The following is a 27,194-nucleotide window of genomic DNA, read 5'->3' as shown; positions in this document are numbered from 1 at the left end:
TTCAGTACCTTAAAGCCTCCTTATGGAATGTTAGCCCTCTCGATACTAATAAGACTTGAAGGTTACAAATGCAATCCAAGTGTGCAACTGTAGACTGTCTTCTATTCCCAAAATTACTTGTTACGCAGTTCAACATGACAGCACAGGGACTGGCACAGCTGAGCTACCTGAGCAAAGGAGTTACTCTTGCACCTGCTGAAGCCCTCAGCCAGCATAGGGGGTAAGGAAGACAGTTCAACTTTGTGTCTCTGTGTACACCTATACTATGATGCACTGACCTCAACACTCAGACTGACAAAGTAGCTCTCTCACTCCCATTTCAGCCCTTAGATGAAAAATAATCCTGTTAAAATACGCTATATGTTACAGCCACAAAACAGTTTATTTAGAAAGCCCCTACAGACCAGAGAATTTAACCTGGGAAATACCAGCTCTGAGAAGAAAGAAAAATCACACATATCCACACACACACACTCCTTCCACATCTTGAAGTTTCATGTGCAATTTTCCGCTCCTTGGTATTATAAGCAAGCAAACATTAACAGGAAAGGAACACAGTGGATATTTCCTACCAATACGGCACTAAGTCCAAAACTCCAATTCTACAATCCACTCATAGGTCCCTTTTTTCCAAGATAAATTGTAAAAGGAGGCAGAAGGCAAAAAAAAAGTTTCAGAACACATTTTAAAGAGAAATGACCCATGCTGTTATACATCTGAGTGAAAACAGAAGAATACAAGAGCACAGTTCGGGAAGGAAAAAGCTGAGAGGAGCTAGGCAAATCTATGGAATCATAGATTAGATAACCACAGTGCTACTGACTGACTAAACACATAAGACAACTTTAGGTGTTAGCTTGAAAAGTAAGATGCCATCTTCAGCTATTGCTTAAAGAGTTCTTGGAGTTTTCCTATTACCCTATGAAATTGGCTCCCACCATGGTTTCAACCACCTTCCCTCTTCTGCCCCAACTTACACAACCAGTAGTGATCTAGAACTTAAGTTGAAGTGTTAATATTAATTTTCAAAGAAATTGAAGTTCAAACAGTGCTTTAAAGAAACAACTAAATAAAATAAGAGTGAAATAACTGGAGTGAGGGAAAGAGCTTGAATAAATGTAAGTGAGGAAGGGGACTATCAGCATTTCAGAAAGACCAACGAGTATCAAAGAAACACTGGCCCCTAGTGTTGATGTTTTATCATTTCACTCAGTGTGGGATCACAGTTTCAAACTGATTCTCTGATACCTACTTTCCCTTTCCAGAATTATGAGTTTTGCAATTTGCCTGAAGAGCAGTCTTTCATCTTTTTTTCAGTCTATGTGTCCATAGGCCTTGGAGAACACTTGTCAACAGCCATCAGAAAATCTGAACTGTGACTGCTGCCACAAACAGGAGTAAGTTTATCTTTATATACTAGTACATGGCAACTTCATGCAATGCAACAGTTTTATGCATTATCTTTACCAGGTTACAACAACCTTATAAAATATAGCAAAACAAAAAGAATGTGAGAAAATAGTTTATAAGTAGCAATGACTTTTAATACACAAGTTAGCCTCAGATCCACAAATTAAAACTTGAGAGGTATATGGACTCAGCAGGTTGTCAACCAGGAATACTTTTACAGTTCTTCATTCATGACATTAATGGTTTGGTTTACTGTATAAAGCCCAAATTCCATGGGGAAAAAATACATGTAAGAGAATCTATATCTGATAAAAGCACCATGCATCTGACCTTTTCAATGATCTCATAGCATTCCTCCAGCTTCTGAGTTCTGTCTTTCAGAACCGTACTGCTTTCATTGTAGACATTCAGCCACTCTCTGTAAGAGTTTTCTGACAGGTCTGCATAAGCAATGCACAGCGTCCTCAGACCTACAGAATAGAAGACAGTGATTACACACAGTAAAACAACACCGTGTATCATCAAATCATTAATGCCCTAATGAATGCTGAATTCTAACCCTCTCACTGGAGCCAAACAGAGCTTTCAATGTACACTTAAAACTCTGGATTCCAGAAAATCTCCCTGGACATTTTTGAAGCATTTGGGTTTTCACAAACGTAAAACAAGAGCCTGGCTCACTTAGATTCCTAATGTTGGTGCAAATCAAGACAGCCTAACAAGCAGAAATGTTCTCATGGTTTTCAGTATTGCAATCTAGCCATACTGGAGCAACAAAAGGACAATCTTTAATCTTTGTAGTTTAAGTACAAAAGCAAGCTTGGCTTTCATGTATTTCTAAAATGATCAAATTAAACTAATAGCTGGGTACATATTGTGATTGAAGATACTACTTTGTCAAACATACTGCACAGCACATGTTTCATTTTAGGATTGTTTTCTCCTACAGTGTATGCACGTAACTCACAGTAATAATAGCAATTACACTTGCACAAAAGAATAGAGAGAATTGGGCCCATGAATTATGAAAACCATTCTATTAGACTACTGACACAAGTTAGCATACAGAAGTAATCATTTTTTTTCCGGCAAGAGTCAAGCAGAAAGGAGTGTGTGCCATAAAATACAGAAGTTTAGTTACTGAGAATGTGGGACTCCACACAAAAAATATCTTAAAGCTGAATAAATATTTTCAGATTTAGCAAAAAACACCCTGCTTCATGGTTTTACTATAATGCAAATATTTTCTGCTATTACAGAAGAGAGAACAAAGTCAAATACTTCCCTGTGCATGGAAGTGTAATATCACTCAAATGCCTTAGAGACTACTTCAGATCATCATTGATGTCTTGGTCTTCCAGGTTTCTTACCATGTTCAGGTTATCATTCTGCTCCATAAAGCCAGAGATGTGGTCATTTGACTTTGACACTGACAAAACCACTTCTAACTCCAACGTAACTGGGGTGGCTCTTCCCTTCATCATGGCCATACAGAACCCCATTCATTTCCTCCCAAATTCCACTTCTCTGCTCAAAGTACACATGGGTAAGGCACAAACTGCCACTGGCGTAAGGTTATCTGAGAGCTGTTTATTTGCTGATTACACACCACTTCCCAATCTTCATAACCATTGTATTTGGCACTGCAAAGCTTAGCCCAGAACATGCTCCCATTTGGTATCTTGAATTCTCATGACATGTTGTTTCTCTTACCTTCTGTTGCGAAGTATTCAAGATGGCACAGTGTTTGCTCCATATACTGTGAATCTTTAGAAAGCCTCTCAAAAATCACATTATCCTATTGAAACCAAAGTCATGACAACAGAGTAAGTTTATAACTGAAGTGCTCATTTGGTTATTTACAAGCTCAAGTGAAGTAACCTGAGTGAACTTGCTAACATCAGAACCCAGGATTATATTTACAAGTACACATTCAGATTAAAAGACTCTGGTTTGAGTAAGTAATCTGGATTGTGCCCAGTGGCAGAGATACTGCACCCACTTCAAATGGCAGAGACAGAAGCACACTTTGCTGTCCTCTCCTCTTTCCATAGAGGGGTCCCCATTACTGGGCAGTACAGAACATTCCTTTCTGAATTACTAAGCAGAGACATGGATTTTCAGAACATTTAAGTGTCTGGTCTTATTCAGCACACATTGTAGTCCCATACAGAACTTCTTGCAACCCTTTCTAGAAAAGATTCCCACTGATGTTAAAAAATAGAAGGCAGAAACACTAAACAGATTCTACCTCAAAATTCTCCCTGAAATAATCTCCCTCTTCCAGCAACTTTCTTCATCACTAAATCAGAGGGCAACTGAAAAAGTACAGATAACAGCTAAAATCAAAATGCAGCACCACCACCTGCATATTTAGAGTCTCCAGATTCTATTCCACAGCTACCAGAGCAGGTTGCTACATACAGGTACAATACACAAATCCTGCTTTTGCTCACATACATACTCTCAAACTAGGTTAACAAGCCTACATCTACCACTGGTTAGAGACTGGCATACAAAACAAGTAATTTGTGATGGATGTGACAGGATTGGAGATGACTATCATAATGTGGAAGGGTTCATGTAGAATCAGCAGTTAACTTACAGTTTAGCTGAGGGGTGGATGCAGCAGAACATACAAGACAAACCAACAGATTCCACTAGCTACTATAAGCTTTTTGCTCTGACAGACATTTGAGTCTGCTCATACAGAAGATGGCATGAAGCTTTTTACTATGAACTCCCCCCATTCTCCATCCCTTCCAGTGCTGCACTCCAAGAAACAGTGTGAACACTGGCAATAAGGAGCTGCAGATCTGTGCAATCCTACTAAGCATACAATGTTGAAATACCACACCATAAGAGTGGGCTTAATTCACTCCCACCACACCAGCACAAAGCCAGCACGTCTAAATCAAATCAGGGGAGTTAAACTGAAGCAACAGACCAGTGCACCCAGATCTATGTCATGACAAGTTCAAGTAAATCAGATTCTTACAGAAGTCAGAAATAGTTCTCCCAGTTGCAAAAAGCCACCTGCATTGTTTTCCATTGAAATTAGAACCACACTCCGGCTGTGGCCAATGTTAGTTTTGCAGCCTTTATACTTAGTAAGTTATTGCTCTTGTCAGTGAAGACAGAAGCACAACATGGTGCAAGTCATGATGACAAATAACAGCAGGTGCAGAGATGGAAGAGCCAGATCAAGAGCCAACCACTTGAGAACAGATTTTAGTATTACAGATTCAGACAACAGCATTTAGTCAAGCTCCTGAACTGCTGCTGCACAGCTGGGTGAAATCCTGCCTTTGCATAAGTGAAAGGTTCTGCTCCTATTAGTTTCAGGATTTCAACAGGTTAGTTGAAAGCCCAGAAATACTCCTGCCTGCAGAAAGAGTCAGGGGAGGAATGACAGATCTAAATCATCTGGCCCTAAACAGAAAGCCAACAGGTATTATGGATGTATGAGACAAAAAATGCCAGTATCAGCCACATCTGTGGAAACAATAACTGGTAGTGTTAGTTCTCCATTAGGTAGCATAATTACTTACAGCCCCTTTGCAGTAGAGACGTAGTTTTCCTGCTGGAGTTCGAACAATCACTGACATTCTCTTCCTGTTGCTATTGAAAGAAAAATACTTGCTTTCATTAGTCACAGTGATGCCAAGCAAGTCAAGCTCTAGTCAGTGAATATTCTCAGATGTGCTTAGTGCATCTGAGATCAGGTGAGATGTAACAGTGATAACTTAAGACCCCGTAATCCTTGACAGCAAAGAGATACTAAAAATTGTCCACTTCCAGTTTCAGCCCTATTGGTGAGCATTCAACCAGAACACAGACTTGCACACCAATGTGAGCAAACATTTGGAAAAAATTGAGAAAGAACTAGATGGCATGAAAATCCTCTTGAAAGAAGCAGAAGTCACATTTATTCTCAGCTTTTCCTTATTTCTCAAGTAAAAATGTTCTGGGGACTCGGGCTAGAAATGGAATCATTAAGGCTGAATGCATATTTATTACAGGTATCGAAATAACTAACCATCCAGGTTAGTTATTAGGCAGTTATTTAACTTCTAACTCAAAGGAATGCTAAAATGTCATAGAAAGGAATCATGGTACAGATTAGCTCTTTGCCTCCCTATAGGTTCTTTTTATTGGTCTAATCAGAACTACAGAGTTGGCATTATGTAGAAAAAGTCAGACCCCCTGAGCAGGGCGGCATAGCAACGTAGTCAGGTATGGGATATATTTTTAAAACAAAGGTGAACTGTAGCATACAGAGTTTTAAGAAAGGAAGGTAGGCAAGGAGACTTTTTGTTTGATAAATGTCAAAATTGATCTTAAACACTTTCTATAAAAGAGCCACTAGAAAAAAATCAGCAGCTAAGGGGCAGAGAAAAGCAAATCAACTGTCACCAAGACAACCCTGAGAACATGTGTTTTCATATTCAGAAGAAATTATCTATAACTATAATTCTTTTCCTTAACAAAAGGAGAGCTAAGTAGTATCATCCCTCCTCATTCCTTTCTTGCCAGTATGTACAAATAGATCAGTTCAGAGCAATCTTCCTCCTCCTCCTCTGAAGTTGCTCTGGGAAATATAACCCATTTTCAGGGCTCAAGAGCCATGTGTAAGGAACTAAGCTCTTGGCATGTATGATCACACAAAACACAACCCTTTCTGAGACTTTCTTCAAAGTCTAGAAGCACAGCAGTTAACTGTGCCCACAAGTTCTGCAGCAAGCCAGTGACACTGAGAAACTTCCACATGCTTTTTGAAATCTGATTACAGGAGCTCCCTCACTGGTCAAGAGGGAAGTTGAGACCACAGGAAAGAATTACAACAGCATTTTCTACCAGTGCTGCATGTAGGCTACAGACACACCTGTCTGTAGACACCAGGGTATTGGTCAACTTGTCAGAAACCCTGAAGAACTTTTCTAGCACCGTTTTAGATATTGCCCCAGTAGTGCAAGTATCTAGTTGAAAAGGGGAAAGTAATCAAGAACAATGTTCAAAGTAAGGCAGGACACAAGAAAAGCCACCTACCCAAATCTTCCCTGACTATTTTTACATACTACTTTAAAGCAGAACTAGATAATTTAGAGGGCAGAAAACAAGACATGAACACTTTAAGCCACAGTAAGAGTAGAAAAAACAGCAGAAAAGCCTGCTGACTAACACCACCCAAACTGGCAAAACTTTATTAACCAACAAACCTTTAATGTTGTCCAGTGATTCAGGGGCACAATTTAACACACAAGGCTTCTTGCTACCCATGCAGTGCCCATCCTAATTAACCTGATAACGTCTAAGTGCCCGCACTGCTTAGTTTTTCATGGCTGGAGGGGCACCAAAAAGCCCTCTTATTGTAGATTCCATCCAATCAAAACCAATTAACATACAGAAGCACTAGAAGAGTGCAGTCTGAATCTCAAGGCATGTTCTTGAAGTACACAAGTAACATCAGGAAATCAGTGAGGCACAGAATGACACTTTAGGGCAGCAACTTCTCGAAAAGTCAATGGAGCTGGAGCAGCAGGGGAGATTTTCATGCCCATCTGCCAACAGCCACCAGTCTGCAAGCAGCTGTCAGTCCTGTATTGGAAACTGAGGGGATGGAGGAGCAGGACAAAATTAAGGAAATTCAGCTTTCCCATTGCATCAGCTGAATCTTTTTATTCTAGATAACGAAGTGGTGTTCTTGTTCCCCTGCATTTAGTATATTAGAGGAAAACTTACCTGGAAAACTCCAGCACATTAAGAATTTCAAAGGTTTTTTCTTTTCCCAGCTGTAAAAGAAAGCACGTAGTATTTTAAGTATGATTTGCAGTATATTCTTACCTGTGTAAACAGGCAAGTTGGTTAAAACACCTTTGTTTACACAGTCTAGTGTGAATAACATGTGGTAATAGCTCCCTCTCATGGTAAAAGTGATGCAGAGCCTTATTTAATGAAGCATTCTAATCTTACTTTATCAACTAAAATTGTGACATCCTCCATGTACGATTTTCACACCATCTCAAGGAACTAATCTTACTGTAGAAGGATAAGCACACTTCAAAAGTTAAGCTGCATATTTACTTCCTAACAGCTATCAACTAAGAAACATATTACAGACAGAATTATTCCAAGTTACAATAAACATGCCATCAGATTTGGTATTATAATAACCTTTGTCTGAACTGCCTTAGTATTTCCTTCACTTGAATTTACAAGCAAATTAGATTACACTTTTTTATGGCAAAAAATGCTTAACTGAGGAGTAAATCCTGTTATCAGCATCAACTGTTCGCTGGGCTTCAGCACAAGCAACCCAAGCAAGTAAAAGGATTTAGAAATGTCTGTGCCATTCCTGTTGTGTGACAGATGGAGGGAGCAGTGGGAGTTACTGGAGGCTCAGAACTCCTGTAGTATTTGTAGCACATCATTAAAGAAAAGGCTGTAGCAAAATCTAATTGCAGTGCTCAGTTATATCCTGTGAGGCACATATCAATTTAGCAACACCCTCAAGACCAAAAGCCATCTCCAACCTGTGTTCCATGTGCTGCCACTGATGTAGCCAAGGAGGAGAGACAGGAACCCCTGGGAGTGACAGCTTTTATTGCTGGCTACAGACTGACCATGCTCCCAACTTGGTATGGATAAGGATTACGGGACTAGGTGAGATGAACCTGGGTCTTCCCGCAGGGAAGAGCCTAGCTAGCTGTAGATTACACTGCTCATCCTACACTCTTCCCTTAAACTAAACAGCAGTTTCCTGACCAGCTGTAAAAAAAAATGGTGACAAGTCCTACAAAGATACATGTTTTATGTGCTTAGCTTGGCAGTGTACCAAGAAACTTGAAAGTGAACACACCTGAGAGGAAGGATGAGAATACATCCATTATTCTTAATAAGTACCTTACTATGTGTTCCAGAGACAAAGTCCTCATCTTAGTTGGATCTGTGTAATCTAGAGCCACCTTAACTTACACTGCAACCTAAGTCAGAATGCATTCGCATGTGTTTGAGACCACCTGTGTCAACTCTAATCCATTAACCCCTCCATACAGAGCTTGGTAAGTAGATATATCATCTACAGAAGATCTTACTCAAAAGACAAATTCCATTTTAATATACGAAATCAAACATTTAGAAGTACAGTAACCATTAAATATAAGTTAGAAAAATCTCCCAGACATATGAATTTCCTTCTGGTCTGAGCGTGCTCATCTGTGCTTCCCAGACAATGGAAATATTTTTCAGTCATCACTGCTGTCATTTCCCATATAAGCTTGCAACTTGCGATTACCCATACCACACAAAAGGGCAGAGGACTTTCACATCTAAATATGAAGTAATACAACTTCTCCCAGTCTGCAAAAGGCTCTTGCATGTAGCACCCTTACAGGCTCTGTAAAAGGGAACTCACAGGCACCACCCAGGAGACGTTCACACTCTGCAGGAGCTTGGGAGTATGTGCTATGCACGTCTGCTACTTACCGCATCAATGATAACTGAATGCGGAGTCCGTGCTGTGAAGACATAACCAAGTTTTTTTGCTCCTTTCACTAATGCCCCTTCATCTGCCAACACAAGAAATGTTTAAATTGAAATTGGTATGTAGAACAGGCCTGCAAAGCCCACACTTAAATATGCCATGCTGCCAAAACATAGAAGGCCCCTTTGCCTTATACTCCCCCAATCTGTAGGGCTGCTAGAGTAGCTCTGCACACAATCCAAGAACATTCATACATTAGTCCTAAAAAGGCCATGCAATATCAACTAGACAAACACCATGCTCAAAGTATAAAATATCCTGTAACTACTGAAGCATTAAACTCAATTGTTGTGGAGGAGCCATACTTTTCTACATGAAAAATGGGAAACGTACCAGTTCTGAAAGCAAGATCAAAGCTATATTACTCTAAATTCCTACAACATGCATTTAATCTATTTCCTGCTGTAAATGCAGTAAATTCAGGTGCTATGGAAATACAGGACTGTCTTCTGCAGACTGAACTATATAGTGTCATTAAAAGCTCAAATAACAGAGCTGAAACCAGAGCCAACACCTCTATCTGTAACAGGTAGTTATAAAGCTTTCAGGAGCAAGTGGCATTAGGCACAAACACATTGGTGGATTTAGTGCTCAACTCCAGCAAACCTCATGTCTCTACAGCACTCTTACTATCCTCACAGCTCATCAACACTGACCAGAGCTGCTTGACATGGGCTCTTCACCTGACACCTCAGACACCCTAAGACATAAGTGATGCTGCTTCATCACTCAGTACATCACCACAGTAACTCCAGAAACATCCTCAGTAACAGAGATTAATTTGATGGGGAACAGGGCCCTGCTGTTCTGCATTCTGGCCCTGTCTACCTCCTTCAATATCCTCTGTGCTACCTGAAAGGAAGAAGAAATGGGCTAAGGGCAGGCCCAAACACAGCCAGGACTCTGCTCCTGGCTGTACTGTGTCATGTATCAGTACCTTGTATCTGCATAGAACAAGATGGGAAGCTACTAAATCAATAAAACCAGTTTGCAGTTATGCCAAATACAGCAAGTAACTGTTCATACAGAAACAAATCAGTATTTCCATACATCAGCTCTATGCAGTGAAAGTTTTATTTTTGCTTTTCACCCCTAACACAAAGGCCAGATTAGAACGTCCCATGAGAGCAGAACAGATCATAAGCTCAGCCTATCTCTACAGAAACACCATGGACTTGGCAGGTTTGTAGAAAGAATTTAATAGTAGTGTGCACTGATGATGGAAGACGCCAGATCTACTGCTAGGATCAGGGGGACATCTTGCTTTCAAAATAAGTGACCTTGACAGAAATTTCTGGACCTTCCATCTACTTCTACTCCCTCACTCGTTCCCTCCCAAAAAAAGAAAGCAACAACCAACCTGGAGAAGAGGCCTGGTAGATTATTTTATTTCCTTGTCTCTCAGGAACAACAGTGTGACACACGGCCAGCAGAGTCAGGAACTCCTGTATGTGCACAGCAGTGGGCTAGACAGGACAGCAGGAGAGTCAGGTTTAGTACTACACACACACAGAGGCAGCTGTTCAACAATGTAAGATGGCTTCTTAGGTACCACAAACAAACAAAAAGTATTATGTTCTCTATAGTAGTTGTCTTGGTCCAAGGACATCAATACAGCAGAGTTAAGGGCCATCATTAATGAACCAGAGTGCTAATGATGAAGGTCTCACAAGTTACAAAAAGCCAGTAAGCCAGAACATTCCCTCATCTCCATAAATATAAAAGCATTCATTTTGTAGCACCCCAAGCTTCATATAGGCAAAGATGTCTGTCACAAGATGCTGATAATAATCAAGTAACAGGAACTACTGCTTTGGTAGCTTCCACAACTTCCAAGAGATGGACAGTAAGCACACCAGAATTACACTCATTTCAACTGCACCCTTAGTGATGAACATCCAAAGCTGGCAAGAGTTGATCAGCCAGTACAAGGCAACATCATGTGCTCTTCCACAGGAATACATCATCCAGCCAAGCAGAAATCTGACCAATCCCTATACATTCAGCATAAGAACACACGATATAAAGCCCTATTCACAGACTGCAGCCACCAGCCATCCTCAAGTGCTTAAAGAGAAATCAGCTGTATGACTCTGTGAAGATGCCATGGTACTTGGTCACAGGCCTCCAATCACCAAATTCTGGCAAGTACGGCTATAGTGATTTGAAATTTATTCCCCCGTCCCATTCTGCCCTCCTTTGCACTCCTCCCTCTGGCCCAGCATTTCCAGTCCCACAACAGTCAGCAATGGTGCTCAGCTGCCCAGCTCCCAACCTGCCATAGGATCTCCATCAACATGTCACACAGATCTTTAAGGCACTTGGCTGAAACAGCTGAAGTGAACACAGTTCACTTGCCCAGGTCTGCTATATCTGTAACATCCACAGCCGGTAGCATCAAAATCTTATGTCGCAGCAGCCGCCTGCTCCGGGGCTGAGTCAGACACAACTCAGCAGTTCTGCCTTCTCTCAAGCCTTAAGCAGACTTGGTGAACTCTCAGAGTTTGTGCATATAAAAATATCACCTAGTTTTTATTAGCATAGCATATTTTGTATATACTCTGTCATAACAGAGCCATTACAAAATCAAGAGCATTACAAGAGCTGTTAGCATAATGTCAAGCCAAAACCCCACTATTGTAATACTAAAACCGAGCTCAGATGGAGAAGAATCCTACAAGATTCTAGTCCCAGGGTTGTTCGTATTTTTTTTTTTTTAAACAGCTTATTCAAAGATGCTTCTACACAATTTATTCTGCTAGTGTACATCAGAAAGTTTCACAGCAGCAAAAAGCCCTGCTATGTTCAAATGAAACTTTTTCAAGTGAAAACTACACCCCACCAAAACCCCACTGATGCAAGACTTGTATTATATGTATTTTTCTAAGCGTATATGCAGTATTACTATCCGAAATGAGGCACGCAGTTATTTTATAAAACCCCTTAACCACATCGAACTACTATGACAATAAAGAATCCTCCATTTCCCACTTAGAATGGCACTTAATATAAAATGCAACTTCACCATTAAGCCAGCAACATTCACCACTGGCTCTCAGACTTGTTAATGCTTCTCTCCACAAGCCAAGCTATGCGACAGAAATAAAAACAAAGGGTTGGTTTGTTTGTTTGCTTTCTATCTTGGGTTCTGTTTCAGGGACAAGACCAAAAATAAGGAAAAATACTAGAGTTCATTGTTTCCATATGGTACACATAGCTCATATACTTATACAACAGAAAGATGTACTAGCAATAGCAAGGGGGCATTAGTAGCAAGTAAATTACTACGAAAGCCACAAAACAATGTCAGCTGGTAAACATTGTGTTAACATGTATGAACAAAAAGCATATCAGAAAAAATGTAGTGAAAAGACTGAGGATCCAATACTTATATTCTTGCTTTACTTCATGTACTTTGTCATGCATATTTTCAAAATAACTGTTTCACACATCTCTGCATATTGAAATTTCTGAATCGAATGGTCACATGCCACTAAAATAACAGTTGTAACTCTTGACATGCTGGAGTGCAGAGGCTGCATTCAATAAAACAAGCAGACAGAATATAACCAGAGAGTAGTGTGAAAAATGTTAAGTCCCCAGTAAATTACTCATCAGGAGGTTACTGTTGCTTCGTTATTTCCAGTGAAAGCAATGGAAGTTACAACTCCATCTCAAAATGCACAGCCTGCCAGACTCCTGTTTCAGCATCCATTGCTGCAGAACTCTCATGTCCTTCTCACACATGTATCACCTACCCCCTTAGAACACACACTATGAAAGCGTCTATCAGCTGGAAATAAACCTGTCTCCAGTAGTGTCATAGATTTTAATCCTCCCTATGTATATATTTCTGCTTTCAAGCCAGCAATGTAATTTATTGCTGACTTGGTATTTTCACAGCTCACAATGGATTACATGGCAATCTTCCAGTCCTACAGCAAGAAATAACCAGACAGAGGCCCAGCTTATCACATCAGCTCCTCCACACAGCTGTCATTTGTTTCCCTTCTATATTGTTGTTGCACTGACAATATTTATTGCACTGGCATGAATCCGGATAGAGAATTCCAATTTCTGCTTCAGAACTGTGAACAGAAAATTCATTAATGGCTTCTGCAGCAATATATCCCTTGCATCACACCAAGCTTAACTCCAGCATAAGACAAAAGTCCCACACATTAACTGATTCTGCTTTATTTCTTATTTTCCTCTGTGAAAGCAACTCTGTCTGCAAGACATTCCTTGCCTGCTCATTTGTTAAGCTCAGCTCTATTTCTTTCCCCCATTTCTTCCTCCTTTATTTGTCTGTAGCAGGAACAAAGTTTGCATATTTTAGTCTCTTGTTCATCTGTCCACAGGCAGCTCTCATTCCAAGTGCCTTCTCCCCTCATTTTTCTCCCTGTGTGCCAACAGCTCCAGGTAAAAGCTATGGCTCCTCTTTCTTCATGTATTTTCCAAAGATCCATGGAACACCTGGGTGTAAAACCACCTACATCAGCAACATACCACACTGGCTAAACTTCCTTTGCACACTGCCCCTACAAACTGAGAACTACAGACAACAAGACAAAGTCCCATCTTCTTGGAAGCAGTCTCTGGATTGTTATCTACAAAGCATTATCTACACTGAAAGCAAAGATTCCCCACCTAGAAGCCACAGCATTATCCATTATCAGGCAGGACATGGACCACTGGTCATAAAGCTGTATCAGAAGTTTTCATCCCTTTGTGTTCTCCCATATTCAGAGCGAACAAAATACTGAGTCGAAACTCATCCTTTTGGGGAGGAAGCTGCACTCCACAGAGCTACGTATCTGTGCTTTGTCACCCATGTCCTTATCTGGGTCTCCTCATTCTGAAGACAGAACTCCATTATTTGAGCCGTTTACAGCCTAATAAAATCACACAGAAGTTGCACGTGAAGATATTTATCCATAACTCCTTTTATTTGTAGCAGTATCATACCAGTGTCTCCATTCACAATATTCCCAGATGAGCAGGACAGAGGTTTTTGAGCAAATGGCCTAAAAATGGCCAATGGGATATGAAGGCACAGTCTAACAACTTGAGCTTATTACTTCACATAAACATGGCACATTCTCCCAACAACAGCTACTAAAATACTTATCTACTTCGTTACCAGGGAGAATTATGACTGTCTTAAAAAAATATGACATTCCTAGCGGTTTGTTTGTTAAACTATCTGGAGAACAGTCTGAGGACTGAGTCACGTTGGGCACCTCCAGATGAGTGAAGCTGGTAAGGCTGGAGAAGATTCAAGTATTTCCAGAAGAGACTCGGAGAACACATTTACCAGCATTTGAGTAGAGTTCAATGCAAGTTTACCTTGCCTAAAACCACTGACATGTAACCTATAAAGATACTGCCCTGTACTTGAGAAAAAAAAAAGTTCTAAAGTCCCATGCATAATAAGGGTAAAAGCACAAGAGTGAAAGATAATTCCTGCCAAGCTATAACAATTTAATTGTGCACTGTAAAACAATGTTCAGACAGTTTTCAGGCAACAGCTACTTTCTGAACTAAAGCTTCCCAGACATTCTCATTACCTGAATGTATCTTCCCCCTACTGGAATTTGAATTCCAGTTTTTCATCCCAGTAAGTTTTGATATGATTTTTTTTGTTCTGCTTTCCTAAGGAATTAAGAATCAGCTGCTCAGAGCAACCATTTCAACAAAGACCAATAGGACAAAAGACTCAGTCCCCACACGCTTCACAAAAATAAGCAGACAAACTGGAGAGATCTAAACAAACACTTCCACTGAGGTAAAGCCACAACTCAAATACAAGTTATCTGTTCTGCCTCACCAGCTGCTAAAATACTCATCACATATATTCAACGAACCAATTCTTGTGTCTGCAGCTGTACCATATGTTTGCTGTTTCTTGCCCAAGTGGTAATTTGGGGGCCACAGAAAAAAGTTCATATGTGAACTGGAATTAGTAGAGGAAGTCAAGAGAGAAGCCAGTGAGACAGGAGTCTAGGATAAGATCCAGGTTTCAGTTCTTTAACTTCTTTACCTCCTTCCATGCACTCATGTCAACAGCATAAAGAACAAACCCACACCACACAGGGTTGCATCTCCATGCTGAGTTTGTCCACAGCATGTGTGCAACTCACAAGCACCAATATTAAGACCATCTAGCATATTCACAATTCTTTTAAATCTTTGGAAATAACTCTTTTCTGTTCCTAATAAAACTTCATGCTGTTCTCCCCATAGAAACAACACCGCATCATAATCTTGGCACAGCTGCACCATTCATCCAACAGAAGCTGTTATGAGGAAAAACCACAGGCAGACAAACCTAGGTACTTTCTTCCACATCAAAATCCCAGAGAAGCCAAGAGAAACCTCCACATGTTTTCAAGACAAGTTATTTTTCCTTGGAACATTTCCTACAGGGCAATAATTCTTCGACTGTTCCTCAAGAGTGGACCTGGCCATCAGTCAGTCCTTACACACCAGTGGCCCAGAAGAGCTATAAAATTTAAAGGTGATACAGGAGTTTAAAAATCTTCCTAGCAGATGGAAGACAGTCTCATGAGGACAAGTACATCACTTCTTACTTTCAACCTGGAAAGAAAATTACTTGGCACTGAGACAGCTTTAAACTAACACTTGCAACCAGCTTGAAAAACAAAATAAAAATCTTCAAGACCAGAGCAATAAGCACTTATTAAATGTTTGTGAGAGATGTCACATTGACAGCTTCAGCTGCAGAAGGGCAAATGCTTTAAGGGAATTTATTGCCCAGCTGAGTACAGCACCATCTGACCCCACAAGGCAGCTTGTGCTAGAACACTTCAGTTTTATCACCTGAGTTCCCTAAATGGAGATCATCAGACATCTGTAAATGGCATCTGCAGCTATCTACAAGCTATAGTAACTAAGACACTGAGGAGTTTCAGGTAGAAGGATGCAGATTATACACCTTAACAGCTGACCTACTGCAGAAAGCTAATGGGCTAGAAACACACAAATCTCCACTATCCCACTACCCTGTAATCCAGACCTCACATGACTTGCTGCAGTTCAACAAATGGATCTGAACTTCCTAAGCAAACTATCACATGTAGTCTTTGCATTCTGGTGTCTTGTGCTAAACCACCACTTGTCAGTGGGTGGCATCCAGCCTTCCAGCACAATCAGGCTCCAAGAGACATCCTTGGCCTACACAAGGTACATTGTAAGTCTTATCAGCCAAAAGTTTCCCAACTGACTGATGGTTGACTTCTCAGTGTTCTCTGCCCAACATTCAGCTGGACAATGAAAACAATGCTTTTCTGTTCAAGTTGCCAGCCAAAAAGAAACCTGAACACATGTAAAGAACAGACTTCTACCTGAGCTGTCTAGACTAAGTGACAGCTACAGAAGCTAACAAAATCCTTTATTTGCCTGTTCCAACAGTAAATATTCCTCGTATATCCCAAAGGAGAAGTTCGACACAGAGAATGTCAAAGAATTTGAGATATCCCAAAGTTACAGAGTCTTAAGGCTAGATAAGAAACTCCACATCACAGGTCATTTGATACAAGCCTTTTCTCTTGACTACTAAAATATTCCAAAGCACTTCTCTGTATAGATGGCTAGAGCAACACACAGTGAGAAATTGCTCAAACACACATGATCTGTAGCCTGCACCTAAACGAGTAGCCTTCCATCCAAAATGAGCACCTGGAGTCAGCAACTGCCTAACTGTAGCCATATATAAACTAACAGAATGCTAACAAGAGGCAAGCCAAATCTTGGCTGCAAGTGATGGGCAGTCAGAAGTTTTCCCAGTGCAGATGATTACAAAGGCCACACAGGAAACCAGTACATTGGCCTGGGGGGGCCAGTATCCTGAAGGCTGGAGCACAGGAACCATCTTCAGGCTCTGTCACCCTGAGGAATATTCAGTGACATACAAAGTAATTAAATATTCCTTCAGGCATTTACACCATATGCTGCATTTCAACTCTTCCAGTAATGTAAAACAAAACAGAAAGCAAAGCTTTGCAGCACACAAACAGTATGATGTAACTACATTTTAGATGCTTGTATAAACTTAACCAGCCCAATCCAATACTAAGGAGAGCAATTAACTAACTGAATTTGTCACTCGAGTTTGCACTTGCCAATGCTCAGATGCCTCTCTGCGATACAGCTTCTGCAGAACTGGGCAGGGGATGTCATGTTTTTCACAAATAACTTAAGTCATCTGGTGTCTAGTCAGACACTTCATAGCTGCAGGGTTTGAGTAAGCCATGAACTGACACTTTCCTAAGGACTAAGACCCTTCAGGACAAACAGATAAACTGACACTTCCCTAAGGACTAAGACCCTTTAGGACAAACAGACAAACTGACACTTCCCTAAGGACTAAGACCCTTTAGGACAAACAGACAAGATGACTAACACTAAGTCCTAGGCTAAGCTTAAGCTTGCAATTAAGTCCCATCTTTTACATACTTTACGCAAACAGAATTCCCAACATTGGCAGACTATACAGCAGGTCTCACACCAGTATGACCTTGCGATATCCTGAATTACTGTTGTAAGTGGTGTTTTAACAGTATGGATGTTTGAAACGTTCAAGTAGTTTTTCTTTTAAAGAATCACAGTTTCTACCTTAATTTAGTACAAGAAACTATCTTCCATATACACTAGTATATCTCAGGATGTTTCATAACTAGCTGGTATCCATATAAACGTCATTGTTTCTTTAATTCAGTAGTTTCATTTCTCCTCACTCTGCTGGCATCTGTGGTTGTATGATGCACCCGTGTAGCGGATTTGATCACAAAAGTAGATTTGTTTAGCATTCGATTCCAGAGAGGCCTAGAATAGTATATTTAGAGACATGATATTCGAAGGATGGACTTACATGGTTATTTTCAATGTTTTGCAGCAGTCTTGGGTCATCAAATTCACACGATTCACTGGTAGGAGGTAGCTGGCTGCAGAGCAACACAAGTATAATCAAACATAGCACTGGCAACACTTCCATCTTAGTACTTCATCCATTTTGTTGGGAAGCAAAGGAAAAACAAAATAAGCTTCCACTATCCTTGAAAGTACTGTGAAAACATCATGTAAGTAATGCACCAAGAGCTGAAAATAAGCAATAATTTCTTCAGAACACCAGCAAGAAACCCAAGATGGTTATGCTTAAAAGTGTATTTGAGAAGATTCAAGTGTCACACTTCCTAGGGCAGATGTAGCAGAAGCAGCTTTTAAGTGTACTTGAAATACTTAGATTTCAAGGTGACTTGCTTCTAAAATAAATCAGATCAATATCCCTAAGCTCTGTCTATTCAGTCATTTCTGCTTCAAGTTGATCACTGGAAGATATTAAGCTTGAGTACCCCAAATTAACACCTGGAAGAAACCTCTCCACAGAACTCACTAGGAAAGAAGAATCCAAGTAGAGAAAAAATGACTTTTTTCTTATATTTGCCAAAGTCACCATTAGCCCACTCTGGCTCTTCACCCCTGTCCTGTTAGTGTGAATACACTACAGTGACACCTGCATAACACCTCCAGGCTTTCACTCCTCTCTGTGGAATGGGACAGACCCATCACCTCTATTCATTAAGACTCTGAATAAAGAGGAGTGGTTCTCTTGACATAAGACACCTCCATATCAAGCTCTTTCCCAGTTTAATTATTAAAACATAGCATTTTAATAAGGTAGTTCCTTTTCTTCTGCTTGTCGGGTTTGAACTCAGTGATTGCAAAGAGCAACATTCAGTCTCCAGCTAGAGGTAAGGTTACTGTAAAGAAGATCACTCTTAGCTTGTAATTTGGTTGTCTGCAATTATAAATAAGCACTGCATTAGCATGTACCCAAGCCACCCCAGCCACTGCCTATCCCCCACTCCCCTTCACCCACCATCTCTCTATGCAGAAGAGAAGATCTATCACCACCCACCAGCTGTGCATCAGGCACCTGCTGGAAGAGCATTTTACTTAAACACATTGCTCCTTTGGGCTTCTTCCAGGCCCAAATTGGAAAGCAGTCTTTATATAGCTTGTCCCCACTCTGCTATACAGAACACAAACATCTGAGAATGCATTTACCTGAAGTCTTCTGATGAACGTTCTCTTTCCAGCTCAGGAAAGTGACTGAGGGGTCAAAAATGGAAAAAAAAAAAAATTTATTCCGCTTTGCGAATTAAAAAACAGGTAGAAGGCAAAGATCAGTGAGTCATCACACATACAAACACATGCTGAAACCATGGGTTCAGCTGTTCATACATCTGAATCAAGTTTTCTGCCTTTTGAGTATCTAATTTAGCTACCACGAAACTCAACTATTAACTTGCACAGAGATCATAAGACTACCCATTGAAAACTAAGCAAAAGAAATATTTAGTTTTCAAGACCCAAAAGGCCAAGGGCTGTGAAATACCACCATGATTCAAAGGGATCCTTTTGAAATAAACAGAACAAAACCAGTAAGTGGTTCTCTTCTCACATGCAAAGAATATTTTACTCTACAACTACAATTACAGGTACATAGTTATAATGAAATTCTGGTTCAGCTAAAGGAAACATGACTGACAACTGGTACCCTTGGGCTGCATCATCTTCACTCTGGAAAGGCCAGAGTTTATTTAGCACGTCTGGCTTAAATTGTGATTAGGTAGGTTAGGAAGTCCATAATTATTCCTCTTTGCTTCATGTAAAGGTTTGCATTTCATAATTAGTATTGCAGGACATGGAAATGAAAGCTATTAACTGGGACCATAAAATATACTAAAATACAAATGGAAGAACATAACGTTCTAATCCTGTTCTGATATAAAAGTACGTACCATTAATAAGAACATATTAAGCTAAAAAAGTCATACCTACCCATATGTCACTCCAGCAATACTACATTTCTTAAAGTTCATGATATTGCATGTTAGAGTACCCGTTTTGTCAGAAAACAGGTATTTTACCTGGAACGAAAAAAAAAGTCTAATGTTCAACTCACAAAGTAACAAAATTTAAAAGTGGAAGACAGAGTAAGCATCAGGGAAATTCTGGGAGACATGGCTCAAATGTCACAGTATTGGCCAATGCAGGCTTATTACAGCTTGGTTTGTCTTGCCAATGCTACAAGAAAATAATCAGGAAAGTTACTTTATTTAACAGCATTATTTCTTCTTTATGTCTAAATGAGATTAGTAGGTATCAATTGCAAAGGCTCCAGCGTGGTCTATACAGAAGTACTTGCTGGTGCTAGTTGAATACTCACCAAATCTTTGAACTATACAAACATCAAACAGCAACACTGGGAATTAAAACAAAGATAATTGAATCACTGGAACTTAATACACTGAAGAAATCTTGTGTTTCAAAGATCATGAGGAACTTGCTAGGGATTTTATCCCCAATAAACAGTACTGTGCAAGGAATAACAGAGTGAGTCCCAGCCATACTCTGCAGGCAAACACAAGCTGCTTTTTCTGGTTTCCTGCCATGAGCAATCCTGAAGTGTGAAATGCGCAGCCACTGTTGGCACTGCCCACACTAATAATCCCTTAATGGAAACCAGTGACTTTCAGCTAGAACTTGGAGACAACACCAACACAACTTCTTAGAGCATTAGCAGATTCAAGACAGTCACCTTCAGTAGGTCACAACAGACAAATTAATTGCAAGCTAAATTCCACACTGTTTTACCTCTGTACCCAGTAAGATTTTAAAACAGCAATGGGTAGGAAGGGATGGTGCTAACATAGGAATTAACCAATTTAAAGTCCACAATATTTTGCCTAGAGGTGCAAAAAGCTTTTCTTCAATATCTGCAATTCAGTTATGAGTCAGTGCACTATGCTACTAGTTAAGTGATTCTTCAGCTGTGCACTACACTCCTTCCGAATACAGCATTGACTTCTAACTTGCACAGGCTCCATCACCCAGACATCTGAGGTGAACTTCAAGTCATTCAGCATTCTACCGTAAAATTTAAAACTGCACCCATGAACAATTCAATTCATGAAACAAAAAATTCTGTCTAGTTACATAGAATCACCAGGTAAGGCAAGCACTTAAACAACAAATGGGGCTATGGGCCAACAACATACATTATGCCACATACTACAGTTTACTTTGGACAAAATCACTACCATAATTCGGAGGCTGATGACTCCACATCAAAGGAATCTCAATGCAAATCCAATTTTAACAGTCCTAAGAACAAGGTCAATCAAAATAAGCAGGAGGAATACCGACTACCATTCTGCTGAGCAGCACACTAATTATGTATTTTACATGCAAGTATTGCCTCCCACACCAAATTCACACAAATTATTAAGTTCATGTGCCACTGGCAGTCAAGGAAAAAAACTAGGATTTCTTGATGGTACTACAAAACTCCAATGGCAAAGTTGTGTTTTCCAGTAACCTTGTTTTGGGAAGCCTTTCCATTTTGAAAAAAATCTTACTTGCAGAATTTATTAAAAAAAAAAAATCTCTTACAACAACAGCAAGTTCATAAGTTCTCTTTATCCAAAAGAAAAGTGGAAATACTTCAAGGAACACAATCTGAGTCAGGAACAGAACTGCATTTTTTTGACTTCCATGTCCCATGAGGTGGTGAGAAACATGAAGAACTAAGAGCAGAGGTTGAGGCTGTTGGCCTGCTCATCAGCCAAGCTTAGTCCTGTACATTCTGCTCTGGTATAGACAACCACACAGCATTACTTCAACACCCTTGATGAAAATGTCATTTTAGTATGAACATAAGAAATAAAAATTCCATTTCTAGGCTTAAAATTGTCTGTGTGACCCGGAATTTAATCCTGTGATATCTCACTATATTACCTTGAAGACCTGGACTAATGAAAGGAAAGAGGCCCCATTAACCTGAGCCACAGAGCAACAGAATGAAGCAGATTTGTACAGCATGCTCTCATACCTTCTGTCTTCTCAGACCATATCACAAACATGACAGTTAAGAAAATGTTGTCTTACCTGCCCAAGTTCTTCATTAAGGTTTGAGGTTCTGGCCATTGCAGGTGTATCTGTTTCAGGATAATACATATCTATGTCCTGAAATGAGAGCAAAATTAGACCTATGCCATGCAAACTAAACACTTAAGTCTCCAGTCTCCTTTTCGTCAGCTCCAACTTGACTGGATTGATTTAATTCCATTGGTGGAGGTTCTGGAGGCCGGAGAGACAGACAGCATCCCAGACTGAATGGGGTACCTGCTTTCCCAAGTATAGCTCCATACTACATGTCCATGAGAAAAACCAGACATGGTTACAGGTGGTTATAGTTTCCTTCACTGCATCTCTAGCATAAGAATTTAGTACAGTAGAAGGAAGTTCTAACAGGCCTTAGCTATGCTAATCATAGGTCTTCAGTTAAAACAATTCAATTTACTCTAGCCACATCCATGACTGGAGAGAAATTAAGTGACACTGTGAAATCAACTCCTTCTATCACTACTTTTAATTAGGATGGTAAACAGAACAGCTGCTACATGAACCAAAGCAATTTCTCAAATAAGTTAGTGCTTTCCTGGCACTGTTGGGCCCTAGTCCTTGGGAGAAGAAACCCAGATTGATTCAAACACAGATCCACCATCAGTGAAGGAAGAGTTGGTACAGGAACTATTACAGGAGCTTAACCGCTACAAATCGATGGGCTCAACAACACCCACCCAAGGGTGTTAAGAGAGCTGGCTGACAGCATTGCAAGGCCACTCTCCATAATATTTTATAAGTGGAGATCAAGGGATGTCCTAGAAAACTGGAAGAAAGCTAATGCCACCCCTATCTACAAGAAGGGCTTAAAGGAAGATCCAGGAGATTATAGGTACCAGTCTTTCTTCAGTTACTGGAAAGTTACAGAACAAACACTCCTGGGGCTGTCTCAAGACATTTGAAGCACATGATTGGGAATAGCCAGCACAGATTCACCAGGGGCAAGTTGTGCTTGACAAATCTGATGACCTATGACAAAGTAACCTGCTTGGTTGACAAGGGGTGAGTGGTGGACATGGTTTACCTGGATTTCTCCAAGGCTTTTGATATGGTTTCCCATGGCATCCTCCTAGGGACATTCAACATGTTACTGTCTAGACAAATGTTCTCTGCAGTGCGTGAGGAACCAGCTGACAGGCCAATCCCAGAGGGTGGTGGTAAATGGCTCCTTTTCAAACTGGCAACCTGTCATGATTGGGGTACCCCAAGTATTGATATTGCACCCAACACTGTTTATCATCTTCATAAGTGATCTGGAAGATGGGATCAAGTGTACCCTGATGAAGTTTGTCAACAACACTAAACTGAATGGTGAACTGAACACTTAGGAAGGGAGAGCCACTCTGCAGAATGACCTATGTAGGCTGGAAGAATGGGCTAACAAGAACCTTACAAAGTTCAGCAAAGACAAGTCTAAGGTCTTACACCTGGGGAAACATAATCCAGGAGTGCAGCACATCCTGGGATCTACCCAGCTGGGGAGCAGCTCTGTGGAAAAGGGACCTGGTGGTCCTGGTGGACAACAAGATCAATGTGAGTGAACAACATGCTCCTGTGACAAAGAAAGCCAACAGGATGCTGGGTTGTATTAGCAAGGGCATCACCAGCAGAGACAGTCATGATCCTGCTCTACTCAGTGCCCATCAGACCACATCTGAATGCCATTTTGGTCCCCACTACACAAAAAAAAAAAAAAAGATGTGGACAGGTTGAAGAGGATCCAGAGAAGGTTCACAAAGATGATCAAAGGACTGGGAAACCACCATATGAGGAAAGGCTGAGAGAAGCAGGTTTGTTCAGCCTTGAGCAAATAAGGCTTGGGGGACAACTCATCACCATGTTCCAGTATTTAAAGCGTGGCTACAAAGATGGAAACTCCATTTTTACAAGGAGTTGCATGGAAAAGATGAGAAACTATGGGTACGAGTTACTCCTAGGGAGATTCTGATTGGACAAAAGAGGGAAAACTTTCACTATGAGAACAATCAGACACTGCAGTAATCTCCCCAAAGGAAGTCGTGGATTCCCCAACACCAGACACTAAGATTCAGCTGGACAGGGTGCTGGGTCATCTTGTCTATACCATGCTTTTGCCAAGAAAGGCTGGACCAGATGAACCTTGAGGTCCCCTGTGACCCAGTATTCTAAGAATATATTATAAGCACCTCAGAGAATTGACAAATTAGACCTTGTTTACTTACATTTTAGAGAAACCACTACAAGTCCAAGGATTAACATGCACATCAAGACAAGGTGTTCCTTTTGGTTTTGTTCAGCTTAAGATACACCACTACAGTATTTTTCAGTCCACAACTGAAGAGAAATATACTTTGAAGTCAAACTTGTCTGAACAGGAGGGACCGCTGTTTTGTTTCATGAGGCACTACCAACTCATCTCCTTACAGAAATACTATGATTCATAGTAGAGGTGACCTTAAGGGCAGCCTCAGGATTTAAAAACATAAGAAAAAAAACAAACACACGCCACACAAAAAACCCACCACACAGACACACCACTAAAACACACCACACCTCCAAGTCTAGTCTGTCTTTCTGCTGTGGCTGAGAGAAGTACACAGGAGTGATCATTTGCACAGGGGACCTTCCTTCAAATGAATCTTTTAGTTTCCTGTAGAATGCAGAACTAATACAGAGTTAATCCTCTGAACTTCCCCCTGCCTGTCCCAGAAGTTACATCAGAAAAGTAATCAGAAAATCTAGTAAAAAAAAAGTCACCCTGAAATCTTTGAAGTCACTTTCCAAAAACTGACCTTAATACATTTATTCTTGTTACTTACCCAATTTATAAAAAGAGCCTGAGTAAACTTGACAACTTCCAATGTCACCAGAAGACTGATTGGAATAAGGTTGTTGTACAAGATTATAAATGTCAGCAGATTGTACCCAAAGTTGACAGACAGCATTTCTGTGGACCAAAAGACATAAGGCATGAATAGACAAGGCAGAAGTCTGAGTAGTACAGTATAGGGGCAAACATCTTTCTGCAGTTGGCTTAATCAGATTTAGTAGTGCTAAATTAATCAGCAAGTGTGTTGAAGCCTAGTATAATGGCCGAATATTGATTTCAATATTACATGTATAAAACACCCACAGAACACATGCCTGGGTACACAGTGTATTATGCCAGGTGAAAAAGGGCTAGATGGTTTTTCTAACAGATAGCCTCACCAAACACTTGATAAACTATTTTTGCTAAACAGATGGTGAGAAGCATGATATTCCACACTAAACCCCAAATTTAGAGGTTTATCTGATGTGTCAACTGCCCCAATTAAAAGTCACCAATATTATCTTTCAGAAAGTGCCTACATGTCCCAGTGGAATTAGAAAACAAAGTAAAGACTAAAATTAGTTCCCAGGACTTGCAGAATTTAGAAGGTACTCACACTAAAGACATCTAAGACAACAAGTTAACTGTTCAACAGACACTTTGGAAATGAACTAAGATATTCTGTCTAAGCAGAGGAGCTGTTATTAAGTGGTGACAACTTGGGACAAGTCACCCAAATCAATCTACCAGCATCACAGGTTCCCAAAGGGAAGGGGAAACATTCACAGACAGCAGGTAGAATAGATGAGGCTGAGCAGAGACACAGGATGAAGGCTCCTGTTCACAGTGCTGCTCACAGACTCTCCTTACATCCAAAGTCTCTGCATTTGTCTCTTCTTCACTTTTCCTGAAGCACAGGGAGGCACCTCAGTCAGCAGGCAGAGCACCCAGCACAGTGGGGTCACAGCCCTCAGCTAAGGGTTTTCAGCACTACAATAGGTTAGTGAGAAAACAGGGGAGAAAAACAGCTGACAGAAGCCAGAGAAAGTTGCTAAAGCTGAATGAAAATCAGAGCAAGACTTGGAAGTCTGGAACCAGGCACCTCCAAGTGTGAGCACACATGAATTCCATCTTTGATCAGTTTACAGAAAGATTAGAAGCACACTTGCTATCAGCAAAGTTTTCCCCAATACACTCTTAATATAAATAAGACATTTAACAAAAATTTAACATCTATCTGTTTAGCCTGAAAAAGTCTTTCCCTGTGTGGCAGTTAAAGAAGTGACAGAAATTGTACATTCAATTTGCAAAGAAGCATTTATACAGACTACTATGTAATCCTTGTTCATTACAGGTTGCACCCATAGTTTATATTAGCACAACTTCAAGTTTGTTCCATTCAACTTTTCCAATATTACTTCATCACTGGAAGAGAAATTTAAACTTCCTCACTAAAAAGCAAGGGGGAGGATGGGGAAGAAACTTAGGAGAGATAGCATCAACTTTCAAAAAGACATAACTATCAAAAGCCAGTGTCAAATATGAGTCACTTCCATATTCTTCCTATATGATTTTTTCACATTACTATCACAACTGCACAACTGCAGTTCTTAAACTGCAAAAGAAACCCTTTGCCATCTGGTTTGCAATCACCAGCAGAAGGACCATTCACAGTTTGTGAGAATTGTTTTCAGATCTGCATCCCAAAAACCTTTGTAACAACACATTTTATAGCTGGCTAATGTAATCCCCTCAAGGCAGAAGTCTATCAGAGAGCCATTTATTTCATCCATGTTTGCGTTAGGCTTATCTTTACCCTAAACTAACAAATTCAAGGAGTTACAGATGAAATAAAACACACGCTTACTAAGCATGCTAAGAGATCAGTTTTCCAATTACAAAATAATAGTCAGAATCCAAAGCTACTCTGAAACATTGTCCAATAAATACCAAGTCATAACATTCAGCATTTAACAATATTCTCTACAATGAGAGGACATCAGCATTTCTGACTGAAAAACATTTAGAGAAATCTGTTGCTTCCATGTATAAGTATAAAGTTGAAGTCAGTAATATCAGACTGACACCTGCTATCCTGGAGTCAGGTACAGTCAGACACGATACATAAGGCAGCAGTATGTGACCTGCTCTAATAACAAATTCATGCACAACATCTCCACAGAGCTGAAAGATCTTAAACAGCAAATAGCGAAGAGTAATTCTTGCCCCTCTTCTGTTTCTTCCTTTCTCCCTAGGTGACAGCCCAGTGATATTTACCTGACCCTTAGAAGGTTTTACTAACAGAAGTCTCACAGGCAAGTTCACTTACGTCAGGACATTCTTCAAAAAAATTACATTGGGCCATCAAAAGTTAGCAACAGGCTCTGTTTCTTATTTTACACACTAATTTGGCAAAGATAAGAGCCTGGCTGGCCCTCCAGCCTCATAAAGCCCACG

At 40.3% G+C, this 27,194-nt stretch overlaps 1 protein-coding gene across 1 annotated transcript in view; it reads right to left on the bottom strand.

Annotated features, from left to right (window-relative positions):
• ATP8A2 (ATPase phospholipid transporting 8A2) overlaps positions 1-27,194 on the bottom strand; it is a gene marked incomplete at both ends in the record, with an annotated part of 185,474 nt that overhangs the window by 154,605 nt on the left and 3,675 nt on the right. The window contains 9 exons of the mRNA XM_080364292.1: positions 1,741-1,880; positions 3,124-3,208; positions 8,896-8,978; positions 9,891-9,897; positions 17,847-17,919; positions 19,043-19,087; positions 19,820-19,908; positions 21,929-22,006; positions 24,745-24,872. Of these exons, the coding sequence (XP_080220418.1) occupies positions 1,741-1,880; positions 3,124-3,208; positions 8,896-8,978; positions 9,891-9,897; positions 17,847-17,919; positions 19,043-19,087; positions 19,820-19,908; positions 21,929-22,006; positions 24,745-24,872 (728 nt within the window). The remainder of the gene's footprint in view (positions 1-1,740; positions 1,881-3,123; positions 3,209-8,895; positions 8,979-9,890; positions 9,898-17,846; positions 17,920-19,042; positions 19,088-19,819; positions 19,909-21,928; positions 22,007-24,744; positions 24,873-27,194) is intronic.

The sequence above is a fragment of the Nesoenas mayeri genome (genome assembly GCF_963082525.1).
Source record: "Nesoenas mayeri genome assembly, chromosome: 1".
Lineage (NCBI taxonomy): Eukaryota > Metazoa > Chordata > Aves > Columbiformes > Columbidae > Nesoenas > Nesoenas mayeri.
This window is presented reverse-complemented; position numbering and strand designations above follow the sequence as displayed.